Source organism: Trichosurus vulpecula, chromosome 8 (assembly GCF_011100635.1).
Source record: "Trichosurus vulpecula isolate mTriVul1 chromosome 8, mTriVul1.pri, whole genome shotgun sequence".
Taxonomy (NCBI): Eukaryota; Metazoa; Chordata; class Mammalia; order Diprotodontia; family Phalangeridae; genus Trichosurus; species Trichosurus vulpecula.
The window spans coordinates 146,009,038-146,026,918 of NC_050580.1; the positions used below are offsets into that span (position 1 = coordinate 146,009,038).

At 34.8% G+C, this 17,881-nt stretch overlaps 1 protein-coding gene across 1 annotated transcript in view; it reads right to left on the bottom strand.

Moving 5' to 3' along the window:
* The window catches only part of VPS13C (vacuolar protein sorting 13 homolog C), a 185,227-nt gene that overhangs the window by 82,527 nt on the left and 84,819 nt on the right, over positions 1-17,881 (bottom strand). The window contains exons 38-45 of the mRNA XM_036734600.1: positions 12,886-13,022; positions 9,925-10,081; positions 9,454-9,533; positions 6,974-7,033; positions 6,067-6,229; positions 3,937-4,050; positions 1,770-1,873; positions 682-849 (exon numbers count right to left, since the gene is read on the bottom strand). Coding sequence (XP_036590495.1) covers positions 682-849; positions 1,770-1,873; positions 3,937-4,050; positions 6,067-6,229; positions 6,974-7,033; positions 9,454-9,533; positions 9,925-10,081; positions 12,886-13,022 — 983 coding nt within the window. The remainder of the gene's footprint in view (positions 1-681; positions 850-1,769; positions 1,874-3,936; positions 4,051-6,066; positions 6,230-6,973; positions 7,034-9,453; positions 9,534-9,924; positions 10,082-12,885; positions 13,023-17,881) is intronic.

Sequence of the window (17,881 nt, forward strand, 5' to 3'; positions counted from 1 at the left end):
CCATACTTTAAGTTGTTGATGAGGTAGGTACTAATATGCATTGGTCAACTCCACATGGAATTACAAAAGTTCCTTGAAAACAAGCTGTTTATCACCAGTAAAATGCCTGGTAAAATGCCTCACACAAAGGAGGCACCTTTGGTGAATTTAAGATAGAAAGTAAGAAAATTTTATATGTTCCTTTCACTTAAATTTCAATGAAAAAAATAAAGGCAGTTAGTTATCTTTAAGGAGAAAGGAGGTAATTATTAGAAACTAAACAGACTTCCCCAAAAAGCAATATGTAAAATAAAAAACTTCAGTTCTTACAGAAATTCATGGACCAAAGTTAGAATAACAATTCACTAATTCTAGTGTCTATTAGCTGCCAATAACTGCAATATGCCAAGGAAAAGGTCTCTTAGATATTTGTCTCTTTGTTTAAACCAGAACTGAGATTTCCTAACTATAAGGAACTCCAAATAAGGACACTTCCTCTGCCTATGTAGAATGGCACAAGCTCTACAACTTATTTTTTTACAGAGATGTTTAGGGCAATGATAACCGGAATGCTTCATAACTGGGGCTTGGTAATGTTAAATATGGGTCATTTTTGACTACCACGGGATCAAACCTGCTTTTAAAAGTTGTTTAGGTACCTTCTCCCCCTAAAAATATATTGTGAATTGAAAAGAAACTTACCAGAAGAGACATGAAGAATTTATGAAGATAAACAATTTGGATGCAGCCCACTTTAAGACTTAGTTTACCATCTACTTTAGACATATCAGTATAGGCTTTCCCCTCTGTGGCATCTGGATAGAGAGTCATTTGGAACCTAAAGACTTCTTCTCCCACTATAGAGACAGCCTGGAAGTATGACATTAATTGTGTTATCATGTCAGTTTAGTCTTGTGAGCTTTTTCCTCGTGTAACAGCAAATTTTATAAATCAGGAGAAGATAGCAGACAAATGAGACAACTAACATTTTATTTTTAATCAAGATATTAATAAAAATAGAGAAAAGAGAGAGGAAAAAAATGTGTCACTTAGGACATACACATACATATGCATGCACACTGTTCACTACATGTTACATCAGCCAGCCCACTGTTAAGGATTTATTTATATCATGTGAGGGAGGCAGTGGCAGTACTGTGGAGGGAAAGCGTCAACTCTAACATACAAGGGCCTCAATTCAAACTTCACCTCTGACACTTACTCTCTGTGTCACCATGGTCAAACTATTTAATTGCCCTGAGACTTGGTTTCATCATCTGTAAAGATGAAGGCAAACAGACTGGTGTTTACAGATACATACTGACATTTTGTTGTTGGTCAGTCATTTTTCAGTCATATCTGACTCTTCATGGCCCCATTTGGGGTTTTCTTGGTAAAGATACTGGCATGGTTTACCATTTTCTTCTCTAGCTCATTTTACAGATGAGGAAACTTAGGCAAACACAGTAAAGTGACCTGTCCAGAGTTACACATCTTGCAAGTATCTGAGGCCAGATTGGAACTCAGGAAGATTATTCTTCCTCATTTCAGGCCTGGCACTCTATCCACTGTGCCACATAGCTGCCCATACATAATACATATGGCTATATCTCCCAAATGACTTTTTAAAAATAAAACTGTTAAATAGTTCTTTCTACCTATGGAACATTTCAGTTATTTACCTGGTCATAGGTTGCTTTCATATATTGTTTCTTATTAAGTTGTTTCCCTAATCGAAATTACAAAGAATAAATTCTAATCTTGAAATTTATATTTTTTAAAAAAATCACCTTTTTGTGAATGGACACTGGATCAGCATTTGTAACTATGATATCTCTGAGCCTGGCAAAAACTTCTGTCTCCTTCGACTGCACAGAAACAGATACATCCATTCCTGTTGGAAACAATTAGTTCTCTCACTTACTTTGAAGTCCAACACAAAGTAAATCTAACAATATTTAAGTAAAGTAGTATCCTGTTAAGAGATAGAGCATTCTCCCTCTTTGTAGGGAGAACGATTTTTTTTAATGAACTAAATTTAAGTAATCATAATTATAGATACTACTACCACTAAGGTGAAAGAATATCTTCAAATTAAAATTTAACATTTTAAATAGATATGTGAAATATGTTAGCAAGTATCTCTAGAATGCTGAAGACAATCAGATTAAAAATGTGATAGAGACTTGTTCCATTAGATTGTAAGTTCCTAGAAGGCAAGGGCTGTCTTTTGCTTCTTTTTGTATCCCCAGTGCTTGGCACAGTGCCCAGCATATAGACAGGACAACAGGGATAGTGCCCCTAATAAAAGGGTCTACTGATTGATGGATCTATTACAGATAATGAAGAATTAATGTTTTTAATACTAGCCTAAGGAGGTGGCTAATGTTCAACGAAAACTAAACACTAGGGAAAACTCGCTGAATGGCTTTCATAATGGACCTCATAATTTTAAATTACTTCCAACTGAAAATAAACATTTCCTTGCATGTTCCATTAGGATGAATACTGAACATTAGCCAGTCTACTATTAAAGATTTATTTTATCATATCAGGGAATGCAGTGTAGTACTGTGGGTGGAAAAATGCTATTTCTAAAGTTCGAGGGCCTCCATTAAAATCCTGTCTCTGACATTTACTCCCTGCGTCACTACAGTTAAACCACTTAATTGTCCTGAGGGGGTCTTCATCTATAAAACGAAAGAACTCATCAAGAGGGCCTTCAAGGTCCTTTCTAAGCATGAGCTCAGATCTATGGCCCCATGAAAACTTTTATGTAGTCACTGACATTTTTTTGTCATTATACTCTTAATAATTAAAAATCCTTATCCAAAACCAGAAAATCTCTCTTGATTGCTTAACATAGTAGAAGTAGCACCACCTGAATTTAAAACAGCTACAGAGCCTTCAAACCACAGTGATAAATTAAAGATTAGAGTCAAAGTAAGAGCCATCAAATTACAAAAGACAACTATGCTCATAAATCTTAATTTAAATATCCAAAAATATCCTAAGTATGTGATTACTTCAGCAGACTGTTACACTTGATAGACATTCAAATATCTATTAGGCTATATACAAGCTATAGTTGACTTACAGAGATTTCAATCAAGAGATGTTCTCTTTAGCTATACTTATTTTCTCTGACTCTGTACTAAGCCTACAACAAGGATATCATCAGACAGGTCTCTGAAAAAGAATTCTTATAAAGATGATCTACAACTTCCTGGACAGAGTAAAAAAAAACATACATATTGAAAAATATGATCATCTTCACAAACTATAAAACTATTAATAGTTTTTATATTTATGAAGCAGTAAATCAGTCCTATCTATTTTTACAAAAAACAAACTACCTCTCAAATTGCTTAATACAAATAATACATGCGAATGGTTATATTCAAAAATATGTAGATATTATCATTAAATGATGGTCTCTATCAGAGCCATCAGTAAGGCTTTAGAAATCCTTTCAGACTCTTGACACACACTAACAATATACAATTTTTGGAAGTTGTGTTTTGTATTGAATATGACTTCTGTTCCAATTCAAGATGTCTCAAAAAGGAATGAAGATAATATCATGACCACTGCTGACAATTTGTAAGCTCTAAAAATGGCACAAGTTGTTTTAAAATTATATTTGTCAGTCTTAAAAATGTAACTAGAATATCTGTAAGAATAACTTCATTGCTTCACTTAAAAACGATGTGAAATAACTAGGAAAAAATTCTCATATTACTTGTCACCCTAATCAAATCTATTTCTAAAATTACAATGCATATACGTGAAAAAATTTTTAAAGTAATTTATTAACTACTCACAACACATCTACCATACTGTTAACTTAAAAGGAAAGTAATAGCCATCAGATTTCAAAATAAAACTTCTTACATACATTTTTAAAACTAGAAGACTATCACAGATCAAAGTAAGGTGACTGGTATAATTACTTGCCTTGTACTCTAATATCTGCAATGTTACACTTCTGATCACAGACAAAAATATTAAAAGCGTTCAGTTCTGCAGTGACTTTCAGATCAAAAACATCTTGATGGGAAATGTCGGATACTGAAAAGTTACAGAAACATCAAGATTAGCAAATTATAATTATGATGTGATAAAGAAATGCAATCTCAAACTAAATGGAATAATAAGTACTTTAAGTACCATGAATAATCAAAACAGCGAAATGAAAATAAGGTCCTTGAGGTCAGGACCAGTTTCATTTTTGTCTATCTCCAGTACTTTTAACATAACGAAAGCAAAAGCAATTCCTAATTAAGCACTTAATTTTAGCTGAATTGAAATTAATGTTTAAATATTAGGTTAAACTAAGAAGGAAAGCTCTGAATGAAGAGGAAAACCAACTACAAATAACAAAAGTCGCATTTACATAGCATTTTAAGATCTGCAAAGTGCTTCCTCACAACAGCCCTATGTGGTGGTATTCGTATCATTATTATTCCCACTTCATTAAGCTTCAGAAAGGTTAGGTGGCTTCAAAGCAATTCAACAAATTTTTGTGAAGTGTCTACTATCTACCAGGTCTTAAGGACAAAAAAAATTATTTCCCCCTAAGATTACATTTTTCTGGGTCTTGCCCAGTGGTGAGATTCAAATGAATTAACAAGCGGTTCTCCATGGAACAGAGCCGAGGCGCCACCCCCGCTGCTGACATGGCAGGCCCAGGTCCCACCCAACTAACAACTGGTTAGTGGAACTCAACCTACAATTAAGTAACAGTTCTGCCGAACCGGCTGAATCCCACCACTGGTCTTGCCCAAAATCACACAGCTAGTAAGTTGTCAGTGCCAAGACTTGAATTCTACCCTCTGACTCCAAAATCAAGGGGTATTTCACCTCCCTGATGCTACTACATCACACTGTCTATATTCTTATGTACTTATATTTTAATTTTCATTCTGGCTTATTCCTATTAGATAGTTCACCTATTTAGGACTGTTGTGTTCTTCTTTGTATCTCCTCCAGTATCCAACACAACTGAACATAGTAGGCACCTAAGAAATGATGACTGAATATTGCATGAAGGAAATAATGAGTCCTGGGGACTAAAATCATTTTTGATTTATCTCCTCCTTCAATCCCTCTATACATTTGGTCAAATAGCATTCATTAAGCGTCTCCTATGTACCAGGCACTGTGCTAAGTGCTAGAGATAAAAAGAAAGGTAAAAGATAGCATATGTTCTCAAGGAGCCACAATATAAAGGGCGAGACAACATGTAAATGATTATAGACAAACAAGACAAAAAACTGCAGGTAACCTCAGAGAGAAGTCACTAAAATTAATGAGGACTGAGAAAGGATTCTTGCAGAAGATGGGACTTTGAAGGAAAAGACTTGAAGGAAGCCACAGAAGCTAGGAGGAAGAAATGAGGAGGGAGAGAGTTTCTAGATATGGGAGATAGCAAGTGAAAATGCTCAGTCACAAAACAGAATGAATGTCTTGCACAAAGAAGAGTAAGGGAGGCTAGTGTCACTGGATTACAGAATATGTGAAGGGGTGGAAGGTATAAAAAGATAAAAGCCAAACAGAGGATTTTTTTATTTGATCCTGAAGGTAACAGGGAGTCAATAGAGTTCAATGAATGGGAGGTAATGAGCCCAGATCTGTGCTTTAGGAAGATCAATATGACAGCTAAATAGAGAATGGAGTAGAGTGGGGAGAGACTTGATAAAGGGAGACCTACCAGCAGGATACTTTCCATGCCTGAGGTGATGAGGGTTTGAACTAAGGTAGTGATAGTGCCACAGCAAAGAAGAGGGTTTCTACCAGAGATGTTAAAGACGAAGAGTGACAGGACTTGACCACTGATCAGATATGGGGGTGAGAATGAGGATTACAGGGTGACAACTTGATGGTGACTGAAAACCACTCACTAAAGTACCTTATTATCAAAGTAAGTAATACATTTGCTTTTTCTTTTATAGATGACCCAGTCTGCCTTCGTAGACGTAAACTTGTAAGATTTGTATACTCATTTTCTTTTGCAAATTACAACATCAGTTTTTTTTTTTAATGACTATTCCCATTTTGATTAAAAGTTATTGACAAAATAAATACCAGCTTTGACAGTGGTGCTTTTAGGTTCCTCTATTGGCAGTTTCAGCTCATATCCCTTCTGATTAGAGGGAAGACCATGGGATGGAACAGCTGATGACATAAAGTCCATGATGGATAGCAAAGATTCCAAATGGAGGACTAAATCTAATGATGAAAATGACACCTAAGTCAAGAAACAATAGAAGAGACTAATTTTAAAAATCACAAAAAACAGAAACAAAAACTTTTGCTCAGGTTAATCATACAAAATACCTCAAAATACCAGGGGGGATTAGAGAAAGTTATCTTCACATCTATTCTTACTCAGCATAAGCGTAATTTTTTTTATCTCTAACTGGTTTTCAAAGCTTCACAAACCTATTAGTTTACTCAAAGATGTAGGCACTTTGATAAGACATCAGATCACATTTCAGAAAAAAACTGCACTGAACGCTGAAATACATTGTAGGCAATGTATTCCATTTCAGGAGGCTAAAATCTTTTACACACTAAAATTCACTCTGAATCTAAAGTTATGAGAAATTGTCATCTATTTAAAAGAATATTCCTATACAGAATTCCTACATTAACGCTAACCAAAAATTTTAGCCAACATCATATTGAGCCAAAAAATGTAGTTGCCTAAGATTTTAGAAGGCACTTCTTAGGGAATATATTATTTATTTGCTCAACAAGCACTGAGTCAATTCACAATTGAACTCAGTGAAGCAAATTAATCCTTCTGGGAAATTAAGTTTTCTTCCTATGAGACCTTTATTTCGATTTTATATAGCTACCAGAAAGACTGCTACTATTGTGCTATACTTATGTTGATATTAAAACTCTCAAAATCCAAGGAAGCTACTGGAAATAGATTAGATGATTACCCCCAGATTTAACTCCTGAGAATGAATCATAAAGTAATTACCTTTACTGTTTGTTTGGTATTATTATGAACAGTTTTAAATTCTGGTCCATCACTGTCTGCCTGTAAGTAAAATAAGATTAGAACACTCGAATACAAACATTAAAAATATACACACTCAATTTAGTTTCTTGATTTATTTATAGGGTTATAAACTTAATTTCCAAACCCTTCACATTTTTAATAAAGCTCAGTAAATTTATATCCACAGTATAAAAATGTTTCCACACAATATAGCACTTTGAATGTATGGCAAAATTTAAGAAAGCATATTCTAAATGTACCACACTTACTTGATTATTTTCTCCCCACGCATTTCCTCTGCTGTATTATGAAAAGAAAATGTAAGGGGAAAAATGGTTCTCTGTATATAATTATTGTTTCTGCTTTTAAAAGCAAGTGTTGCTACTGGAAAAGATTTCTTGTAGTATATTTTTTGGCACTGCTAAAAAAGATGAAAGGTTAAAATGAAAAGAATTCAATAGCCTGAGTTGGAACAGACTTTGAAGTCATCTAGATTGTCTCATTTTACAGATAATGAAACTGAGTCTCAGATAAGTGACTTGATCAAGGTCACATAGTAGTATCACGGCTATAAATAATTTAAACCCAAAGGCTGCTTGCCACCAGCTGAGAAATAAGACTTTGAACTAGTCAGGACTCAGTCTTTTAACTCCAATGTAACAATCTTTGCCTTCTCATCCCTTGTTGTTGTATTTCTATCTCCCTTTTAGCTCCCTTAATTTAAAGCAATGAGGTTATATATGCTCCACCTTTATAAAGCCTGTTCTAGGCCCTATAAGACAAAGATGAAAAATCAGTCACTGTCCTCAAGAAACTGTCAATTTAGCATGGCAAAGGGAAGAAGCTTTGACAAAACAAGATTACCTCAAAGGTTCCTCCCAGCTCAAAATATATGATCCTTGCTAAAACACGATACAAAGGAAACTATATGGGCAAAATTTGAATAATACATAGAAATATAAGGAAAACATAAAGAAAAAAGAACTTTTATTAGGGGGAGGGGGAAGCAGGGAAAAGATACAAGGTGCTGATCATAGAAAACTTCATGGATGAGGCAGAACCCAAACTAGGTCTTAAAGCAGAGAAGAATTTCAGGAAGCAGAGATGTGAAAGCCTGGACATGGCAGCTTCCAGGTAAACACACAGTGGTGGTACAGGACTGGGAAACAGCAAGAGTTCAGTTCAGTCTGGCTGGAATACAGTACTGAAGAGAATAGTATAAAATAAGACCAGAAATGTAGGGTGGAGTCAGACTGAAAAGGGTTTTGGCTCTTTGATGACAGGATGAGGAGTTCATTCTTTTATCCCTTAGTTTAGGAGAACCAAAAAAGCTCTGGATTTAGAATCATCACACCTGGCTTACAGTTCAGTCCCTGCTACTAACTTGCTATATGCAAGCGACTAAACTTCTCAAAATTTCAGATTCCTTACTTGTAAAATAAGAGTGCTGAACTATAAACAAAAACAAAAGCAGAAACAAAAATAAAACCTCTAAAGGGTCTTTTACTTCTAATACTTTGATTATGTAACAAAAAAAAATTTAACAGGGTAGTCACATAGTTGGACCTTGCTTTGACAAGACTGTCTTAACAGTTATGTAAAGGCTACATTTGGGGGAGAAAATATTAGGAACAAGGAGATCAGTTAAAAGGTTATAGTATCCTAGATGAGAACTTAGGCCTTCACTTGGAGGGTGACAACATAAATAGAGAGGAAGGGAAAGATGATTCAGGGTTTGTCAGGATAGATCTGTAACTGACTGGATTTGTGGTGCCAGGCAGGGATAGAGATGACAAGGCAACCAGGTAAATATCAACCAAAAAACAATACTGATGCACAGTTAATAAGCAGTTAGGTGGGTAGTAGATTGAGCATTGGGCTTAGTGTCATAAAAGCCTGGGTATAAATCCTACCTCAGAAACTTACTAGCTGTGTGACCCTGGGCAAGCCTTAACTGCTTTTCAGTTTCCTTATCTGTAAAATGAGGGGAGAGGGGTTATGGACCTTTTAAAGAGCCTTTTCAGCTCTAACTCTATGATCCTACCATTCTATGATAGTTTGTACTAATGGCTTCTAGCTAGTCAACTACTTGCAATTAAATTTCTTCTTACTCTCTGTCTTGGTCTATGTGTCTGATGAAGTTTCACTTTAACAGTAGATTTGTAGGAAGAACAGAAATAACTAAAAGGAGTGACATAAAGAAATCTAGACTACACTAAATGCACCTAAACTTCTATTTGATTCTAAATCTCTAGTAAATGGAAGTGAAAGTCTTAAACATGAATGGAAGTTTCCACAGGTGGCAGCAGACCAGGACAAGTATAAATAATTTTCCATAATCATACATTATAGATTTTTTGGAAATATCAAGTAAAGGAGAAGAGGAAAAAAATTCAAAATAAATAACATTATTCCAGACATACAAATAATAAAGAATTCTAGAAAACAAATAACAATACCTTTATGAATTCCATTTTTAGAAGTGCTTCATCAGTTACATTACAAGAGCTAATGATATAAAGAGGTTCTCCTTTAGAATCTGTAAGAAAGACAGAGTTGCCTGAAAAATCGACATACTTGAAAGCCACATTTTAAAACAGTACCCAATGACAACTGTTCTAAAACTTCATTGTTAAGACATAATACAGCAACTGCTCCATTTTAAAAAAACCCTAATATACAAAAATGTGAACTTATAAAACAGGTGACAGTCTCCATTTCATTTATTATAATTATGCTTTTAAAGAAATTAACAAAATTTTCTGTTAAAACAATGAGCACCCTAGTGAAAACAAAATTTTATTTACTAAAAACTGTTACATGAAATGTTTTAGAATACCACCCTGTAGTCCCTTAGCATGATAATGAGAAAGAACAAAGACCTCTTTCTGCTATAAAGATCTTTCATTAAACTTACATTTTACACTTACCTGTGAAATCATGACATTTCATATTAATTTTTTTTAGATACATCTTAGCAGTCATGTCATGGGTTTTAACTCTGGCTTCCACTCCAAGGTGTAACACATTTAGTTCATGTAAAGGCTTTGGGTTTTTTTCTGATTTTTTCATCAATGTCACCAGAACCTAAGAAAATGAATACCATACATTTAACTGATTATACTATTCTTACACAAGATAACATTTTAAAACTTCTCAAGGTAGAAGAACCAAAGAGTGATAGCATATTATAAGAAATCCAATTATTCTACACCTAAATTACTGTCTCAGCATAAATTTAGGTACACTAAATACGTAAAATCAGTGAGATCTCTGGAGTATTATAGCTATACAACTATAACTCTCAAGAGTTATTAAATAAAAATTATAAAAAGAGTGCAATCTAAAAACTGAGATTCTAGATTCAGTAAAAGTTATATCCTTTCATATTTTCACTATTCTTCCTATACTAAACCTCAGAGAAGGAAGCTGTTATTAAACCAATAGGATCTAGGCCTGGGAAATATCTTTAAGGATCATTTTCACAGGGCACATCATACATAAATTGTCCAAAATCAGAGAGGGAACAAATAGCCCAAATGATATATGAAAAACATTTAAAGACTTTTTAAAAAAAATCTGGAATGTTAAGATTTCATAGGCTGAAAAAAACTTATAGGTTGTGGGCTAGTCATGTAGCAGGGACAAAAAAATGAATAGCTACATCATCTTAACAGACTTACAGAAAGGTCTCTAAGGCATTGGACACAAATGAACAGATGCAAAGTAAAGTAAGTGCAACCAGAAAAATAATATACACAATGACTACAATAACAGAACAAACAACAATAAAAATGAATACTGAGTAATTACAATGACCAAAAGGGATGAGGAACACTGAATATATTGTTGATTGCTTTTGATAAACTCCTTTTTCAAAATCTTCTCTTTTATGTTTTTCCATTTTTTTTTTTGTTCCAAGGGATCATTCCATGAGTAGAAGAGGTAAGATAGATATATTTGGAAATACAAAGAATGTTAAAAAAAAAAAAGATAACGACAAAAATGTGAGGCAGGGACTGTAACATAATAATATAATTTATTTTTGTCTTTTCAGCACCCAGGACACAATGCCTGGCACACAGCAGGCACTTAACAAATGCTTGTTGTTGACTGATGGTTCCTCAGGTCAGATTTTTTTACTGCCACTGTTTTCAAGAACCCAGATACATGCCATTTGGGCTATCTACCCATTTACAAATGGGCTGGTTCCTACATGTAAGTTTAATACATATATTCTGCTTAAGGGAAAAACCTAATTAGCTAATAAAAGAAAAAAAATTTTCAGAAGACTCCACAAAAAGCAGAAAATGTCTGATTTTACTATTTAAATACACTGCTATTACCAATGAGGTCATAAAGGTAGCAAACAGCAGTAGTAACCAAAGGTCAGGGTCTTTTTCCTTCTAAACCACCACATTAGAGTTTTGCCTATAGCTTATATTCTATCTTCTTTTTAGCAAGTGATCTGAAAACTGCTTAGAGTGACAATAAGGATATCTATGAAGAATATATAATTAGGAAATATGATTATTTATGTATTAGTAAATCCAATTTCATTATCTAGTTCTTTGGGGGTTAAAATGCCCTTAACCTAGTAATCATGTTTCAAGTAATTAAACAATAATTAAAATTGGGACACAAATAAAAGTAATTTGCCATATTTTCTAATAAGAACTATATTACTAAGGTTTCATGAATCACACCAAAAAAATCAAATGATAATTAGAAATAACTACTAAACATAAAGAAAACCACTTTTGGAAAACAAAGAGAAACATGAAGACCACTCAAAATGGAAGAAAACAAAAATACTTTTATACATGTAAATGGTCACATTCTCCTGACATCACAGAATAAAGTATTATCTCAAATATTATTCAGTGTTTAAGTTAATAGTGGTAATGGTACAAATGATGGGTACAGATAGCTATTATGCTGTATTACGCTATTATTTATATGCGCTAGGAGTTCTTAATTCATCAAAGTAGCTCACTCTCTTGTAATATTCTTTTTGACATAGACCTGTCTCACAACTAGATTAAAGGAAGAGCTCTACTAAAACTATATGATAATAAAGAAAACTAAGAGGGCATGGGAAATCCATTAATAGGAATTTGTAGGGTCAAAAGGATAGATATCTTCTATACTCTATATGATATTCTCTCTAATCTTAAGGATTTTTCAAAAAAAAAATCCTTTAATTTACTCTTTACTCCCTGTTTTTAATGCCTTATTCCTGTTAAAAAATTTCCTTAAGTCTAGGCCAAGGTATATTCCAAGTCTCATCTTACTTTTTACAAATTAAGTCATAGATCATGCTAAAATTTTCCCTCTGAGATATATTCCTTAAATACAGCCAAAGCTTGGTAAGCATTCCCAACATAAGGATTTAAAAACATCACTGAGACAAAGACAAGCTACTGTACACGCTTCTCAAGACAAGAAGCACATGGTTTACCTCAGTAGGCTACAGCACATTACCAGCAAAGAGCTGTACAGGAAAAGGAGCAAAAAAAGATGATGCCCCCAGACAGATGTCAGTCTGCACAAAAAGGGGAGCTAGTTTTAGTGTAAGAGTAAGAGATGACCCAAGGATGGGGCACCTGCTGTATTGGCATCTCCACAACGTCAAGTGATAAAGAACAGTAGGGGACCCCTCCCTAGGACATAGACAAGAGCCCCACAGGATAGGAAGTCATGGAAGGATTGTGATCATGGAAGGGAGTATACAAAGCCATGGAAGCACAGGAGTTCCAGAAAGACTAAATTAGTAATGGGGATATTTTTACTTCCAAAGAGCTGCATAATTCCAAATTTCTAAAAGTAATTCCAAGCTTGCAACTATCCTCTGTCAAAAAGTAGTTATAAATGCCCACACACACACACACCTCTTTAATTTCAAATTTTAGCAGCACGTTAGTGACATCTTTTGGCACAATTTCTTCAACTCCAGTAGGCAGAATTTCTTGTGACATATGTAAACTTTGTTGTGATGTGAACTTCTCAAAATGTTCTTTAACTTTACCTAAATAAATTCATAAAAAAGGAACAAAAATTATTTAATTCTGTCCTAAAATAGCCACAGAATTTTAAAATAAAGTTATTTTTACAATTACAAACTAAACATTAAAGACTAGGAGGATTTGGTTATATCACATTCCAAAAATCCTAATTAAATTACCTTTTTAAAAAAGTAGTGTTAATTATCTCTCTTCTTATATTTCAGTTTCTCATATTCTCCTACATATTTACATCAACTTTTACCTGTTGAGGAACTTTATCTGAAATTGTGTACCAGTACCTTAAATAAAATTGGCTTTATTAAAAATGATTAGTATAAGAGATACATTTTACATAAATTTTTGTTGATATCTTTTGTTTTAATATCATCTGCATTTCCTCACTGTCTGCGCATATGTTTCTTCCAAAAGAAAAGATAACAAAGAATTTAAAGAGCCAGAAAAAAAGGTCAGCAAAACCATCAACACATCAAAAAAGTCTGGTATTACATGGGAAAGAGGGAAGAGGTCTATTCTTTGAGTCCAAGCTTTGGTATTAAAATTTCCCAACATTCATTTTCAATTGTGTTGTTGCTGCTCTCTTTACTTTGTGTAGTCAATGTGTTTATTTTCTACTTGCTCTGCATCAGTTCATATAAATCCTTCCAGGCTTTCTTATATTCATCATGTAAATTATTTGCTGCAGTATATTCATACTTAATCAAACTAACATACCAGAATTGATTTAGTCAGTCCCCAAAAGATGGAGGCCTATTTTCTTTCTAGTTCTTGGATACCACCAAAGTGCTATAAATATTTTAATGTACATGTAACCTTTCTGCCATTGACCACATTGGGGCATAAGCCTATTAGTGTAATTTCTGGGCCAAAGGATATGGACATTTTGATCATTTTTGTTTGCAAAATTCCAAATTGCTTTCCAAAACGGCTGTAGCAATTCAAATGCTCTGCCAGTAATGCGATGCATTTGTAGGTTTACCTTTCTGCAACCCCTCCAACACTATTTCCATCTTTTGTACTCTTTGCCAATTTGTTTTAAACATCTGCCTAATGGAGAGTGGCTTTTGGTCTTATATGTTTCTGACACTTGTCTGGATATCTTGTATATCAGACCCTGATCAGAGATTTTTGATACAATGATTTTTCCAAGTCAACCACTCTCTTTCTTTTCCTAAATGCCCTGATTTGACTTACACAAAAACTTATGTAAAAAAGGTGAGTGGACTTGAGATGCAGAAAAAGATACGCATTTTGGCCATATCTAAGGTGGGAATTTGTTTTGATTGACCATATATATATTTTCATTACAAGGGTTTATTTTCTGTTTATTTTTTTCCAATGGGGGGATGGTGACAGTGAAGAGAAGGAAGATTAGAATCACTGACAATCAGAACAGCTTTGAATATTACACTATTAAGTTGTAACAGAAATACTCTACATAAAAGATTTGCAGTTTTACAAACAATGCTCTTTTTTCTACAGTATACATAGAATGCTCATTTTATCTGGCATTTGTTAAGATTTCAAAAACAATAAAATGGCAAAAGATTTATGGCAAAATCTTTAATATTGAGGACATGCACCCATTTTGAATTTATTGTAGAATACAGTACAAGATGCTTAGTCTAATCCTAATTTTTGGCCAGTCTGCTTTCCTGTTATCCTAACAGTTTTTAGTAAATATTCTTTCCTTAGTAATTTATGTTTTCAAGTTTATCAAACACTGGATTATTGAATTAAATTATTTCTGATTATACTTTGTATTGTCTTTTCTATTGCTTGACTTTTTTGTCTTTTAACCAGTATCAAATTATTTTGATGATTGCTTCTAACTCTATTCAAAGCACTGGAAATACAAATAGAAAAGCCAGACAGCCCCTCCTCTCAAGGAGCTCATATTCTAATAGGAAGAGATAACATATAAAGGCAGTTTCAGCTGCAAGAAAGGCCTTCATGATCCTTGGGAAACAGCACCAAAACAGATCAAAATGCACAATTCGCAACAATTATTTCCACTAATAAAACCACAGTGGAAACAGGACCGTTGTTCAGGGGGTGGAGTGGTAAGGGTTTGATGCTACTTCCCAAGCTTCAGACCCAGGGATCTGAGTCCTAGGCTGCCTCCACTGGGGTCTGAGAGGTGGAATTCAAGGTCATGGAAGTGGTTTGATTCACCTGGCGCATGCTGCCTCCCATCTCTCTCTCTTCTTCCTCTTATTGCTTCTGCTAGGGTGGCTTGGTGGCATCTGGTAGGAGTATTCGGAGAACTAAAAGCAGGGTTGGTGGTAGGAGCAGGATGGACTGCTACCCTAGTGGTTTAGGGAATTTGGGTCATACGTTGTCTATAATGGTGTCTGAAGAGAATGTAGTATTAGAGGAAATAGTGTCCATTTGATCTACCTGGCACATGCCACTTCCTTTCTCTTCCTCAAGATGCCTGGCTACTTCTGTGAGGCTGCCTTTACATGGCAACTGGTTGATAGATGGTGGTGGCAGCGATAGCAGGGATGGTGGGCCCCTTCTCCATAGGACTGCAATTTATTAGTATGATTTCATCATTTCCCCTGATATTATAGTTCTTTCATTCCTCCAAATAAATTTTAACTCAAAAAATCTATAAATGAACCTTGGCAGTACTATCATTTTCATTACATTTACATGGTCCAATAATGAGCATTAAATGTATTTGTAGCTATTTACGTTATTCTTTATTTCTTGAAGAAGCCATTGTAATTAGTCCTATAAAGATAATGAATGCTGGCAGGTTGACTCCCAAATATTTTAGGTATTTTTTAGTTATTTTGAATGGGATTTAACTTTCTTTTGTTGCCTACTGGATTTTGTATCATATAGAAATGCTGTCGACTTTTGTGAATTTATTTTGTAGCCTATAATGTTGCTGGATTTGTCTCCATTAATTTCTCTGCTAAATCCCTGGGGATTTTCTTAATAAAAGATCAAGTCATCAGCAAACAGGAATACTTTTGTCTCTACTTCACTTATCATTATACATTGAATTTCATTCTCTTTCTTTATTCTTATTGTTATAATTTCTAGAATTACATCAAATAGTACTGAGAAAAGGAAACATCCTTTCTTTTTTTTAATTCAATATTTTATTATTTAATATTTTTTAGTTTTCAGGATTTCCACAAGATTTTGACTTACAAATTTTCTCCCCAAAGTCTGAGTTTGAGTTTGTTTTTGCTGCCTGTTCATGTTCCCAGTCAACTACTTGACCTTTGAGCTTTTTGTCAGTGTATGACTGCTTGTAGAGTAGAGAGTACTTTGTCCCAAGCTTTAGGAGCTGCGCTGCTGTTTTCAGAGCTACTTCTACACAGCAAGCTCTGCCACACCACTGCTCCTCCTCCCCCAAGAACCGCCAACCAGGATTGCCACCGAGATCCAAGGAGGCTCTGCACTCCCGCTCTGATCTGCCATTTAATTCCTCCCACCAGGTGGGCCTGGGGCCAGAAGCAACTGCAGCTGGAGCTCTGGAAGCAGCCACAGAGCTGCACCACCTCCGCCGCCCCAGGATTGGGGCCGACTGTGCACTCCTCTCACCCAGATCCAGCAGTTTCCCATTAGCCTGCTCTGTTGTCTTTGGCATTTGTGGGTTGAGAAGTCTGGTAAATGCCACAGCTCACTGATTCAGAGTCCTATGGCCTGTTCTGCCCAGCTCCCAGTCTGGTTGGTCCTGGTGCAGCCTACGCTAGGCTCTGCTCTGCACTGCTCTCAGCTCCATGCAATAGACCCTCCCCAGCAACCATCCAGGCTGTCCTGGGCTTCAGCCCTGCTTCCCTCTGTTATTTCATGGGTTCCACAGCTCTAGAATTTGTTCAGAGCCATTTTTTATCGGTGTTTGGTGGGACCTTGGGGAGACCTTAAGCAAGTCCCTGCTTTCCAGCTGCCATCTTGGCTCCGCCCCCCAAAACATCCTTTCTTAAGCTTCATTTCCCAATTGCATATAATGCTTGCTTTTGGCAAGATAGACAGACTCACACTATATATATATGTATATGTACATATATATATATACACACGCATACATATACACATATATACATATATATACACATATACATATATACATAGATACATATATAATCATATTGAAATAATGGTCTCTCTACACATATACTGTGTTGAGGTTTTATTACGAATGCTATTTTGTCAAAGGTTTTCCATTCATCTATTGAGACAATTGCAGATCGGAATTTTTTAAAAATTTGATTAAGTATGTTACTGGTTTTCCTAATGTTGAACCATCCCTGGTGTTAAATCACCTGATCATAATAAATAATTTACTAAATAAATTGCTGTAGTCACTTAGCCAGGATTTTATTTAAGAATTTCTAATAGATACTCATTAATAATATTGCATAACTCCATAATATAATCCAGGGCTGTCCAAAATGCAGCCCACAGGCCACATGTGGCCTGCAGTGCAATTTATGGAGCCCACTACAAGCACAGAAATTTACATAAATGCTTTAGTAAATGAAGCCGAGCTACCACAGAGCTCGCGCTAAAATAGCAAATCCAAATATATTCTCTATTGTTTCAATAAAAACCTAATACTGTGCAGCCCTGAATAATCTATGGCTCATAGTTCAATAGCTTTATTGTACCCTGATTAATAAAATCTCAATTTTTGGGGGAAAAAGTTGTAATATCAATATTAACTTTTCCTTAAAAGTTTAATAGAATTTTCCAGTGAATCCATCAGGACCAAAAGGTTTTTTTTCCTTTGGTAGTCCCTTTGTAATTCTACCTCCGTTTCTGAGACTGGAATAAAATCTCTATTTTATTAAGTGTTTTGTTAGTTTCGGCATTTTATATTTTTGGAGGTAATCCCAGTTTT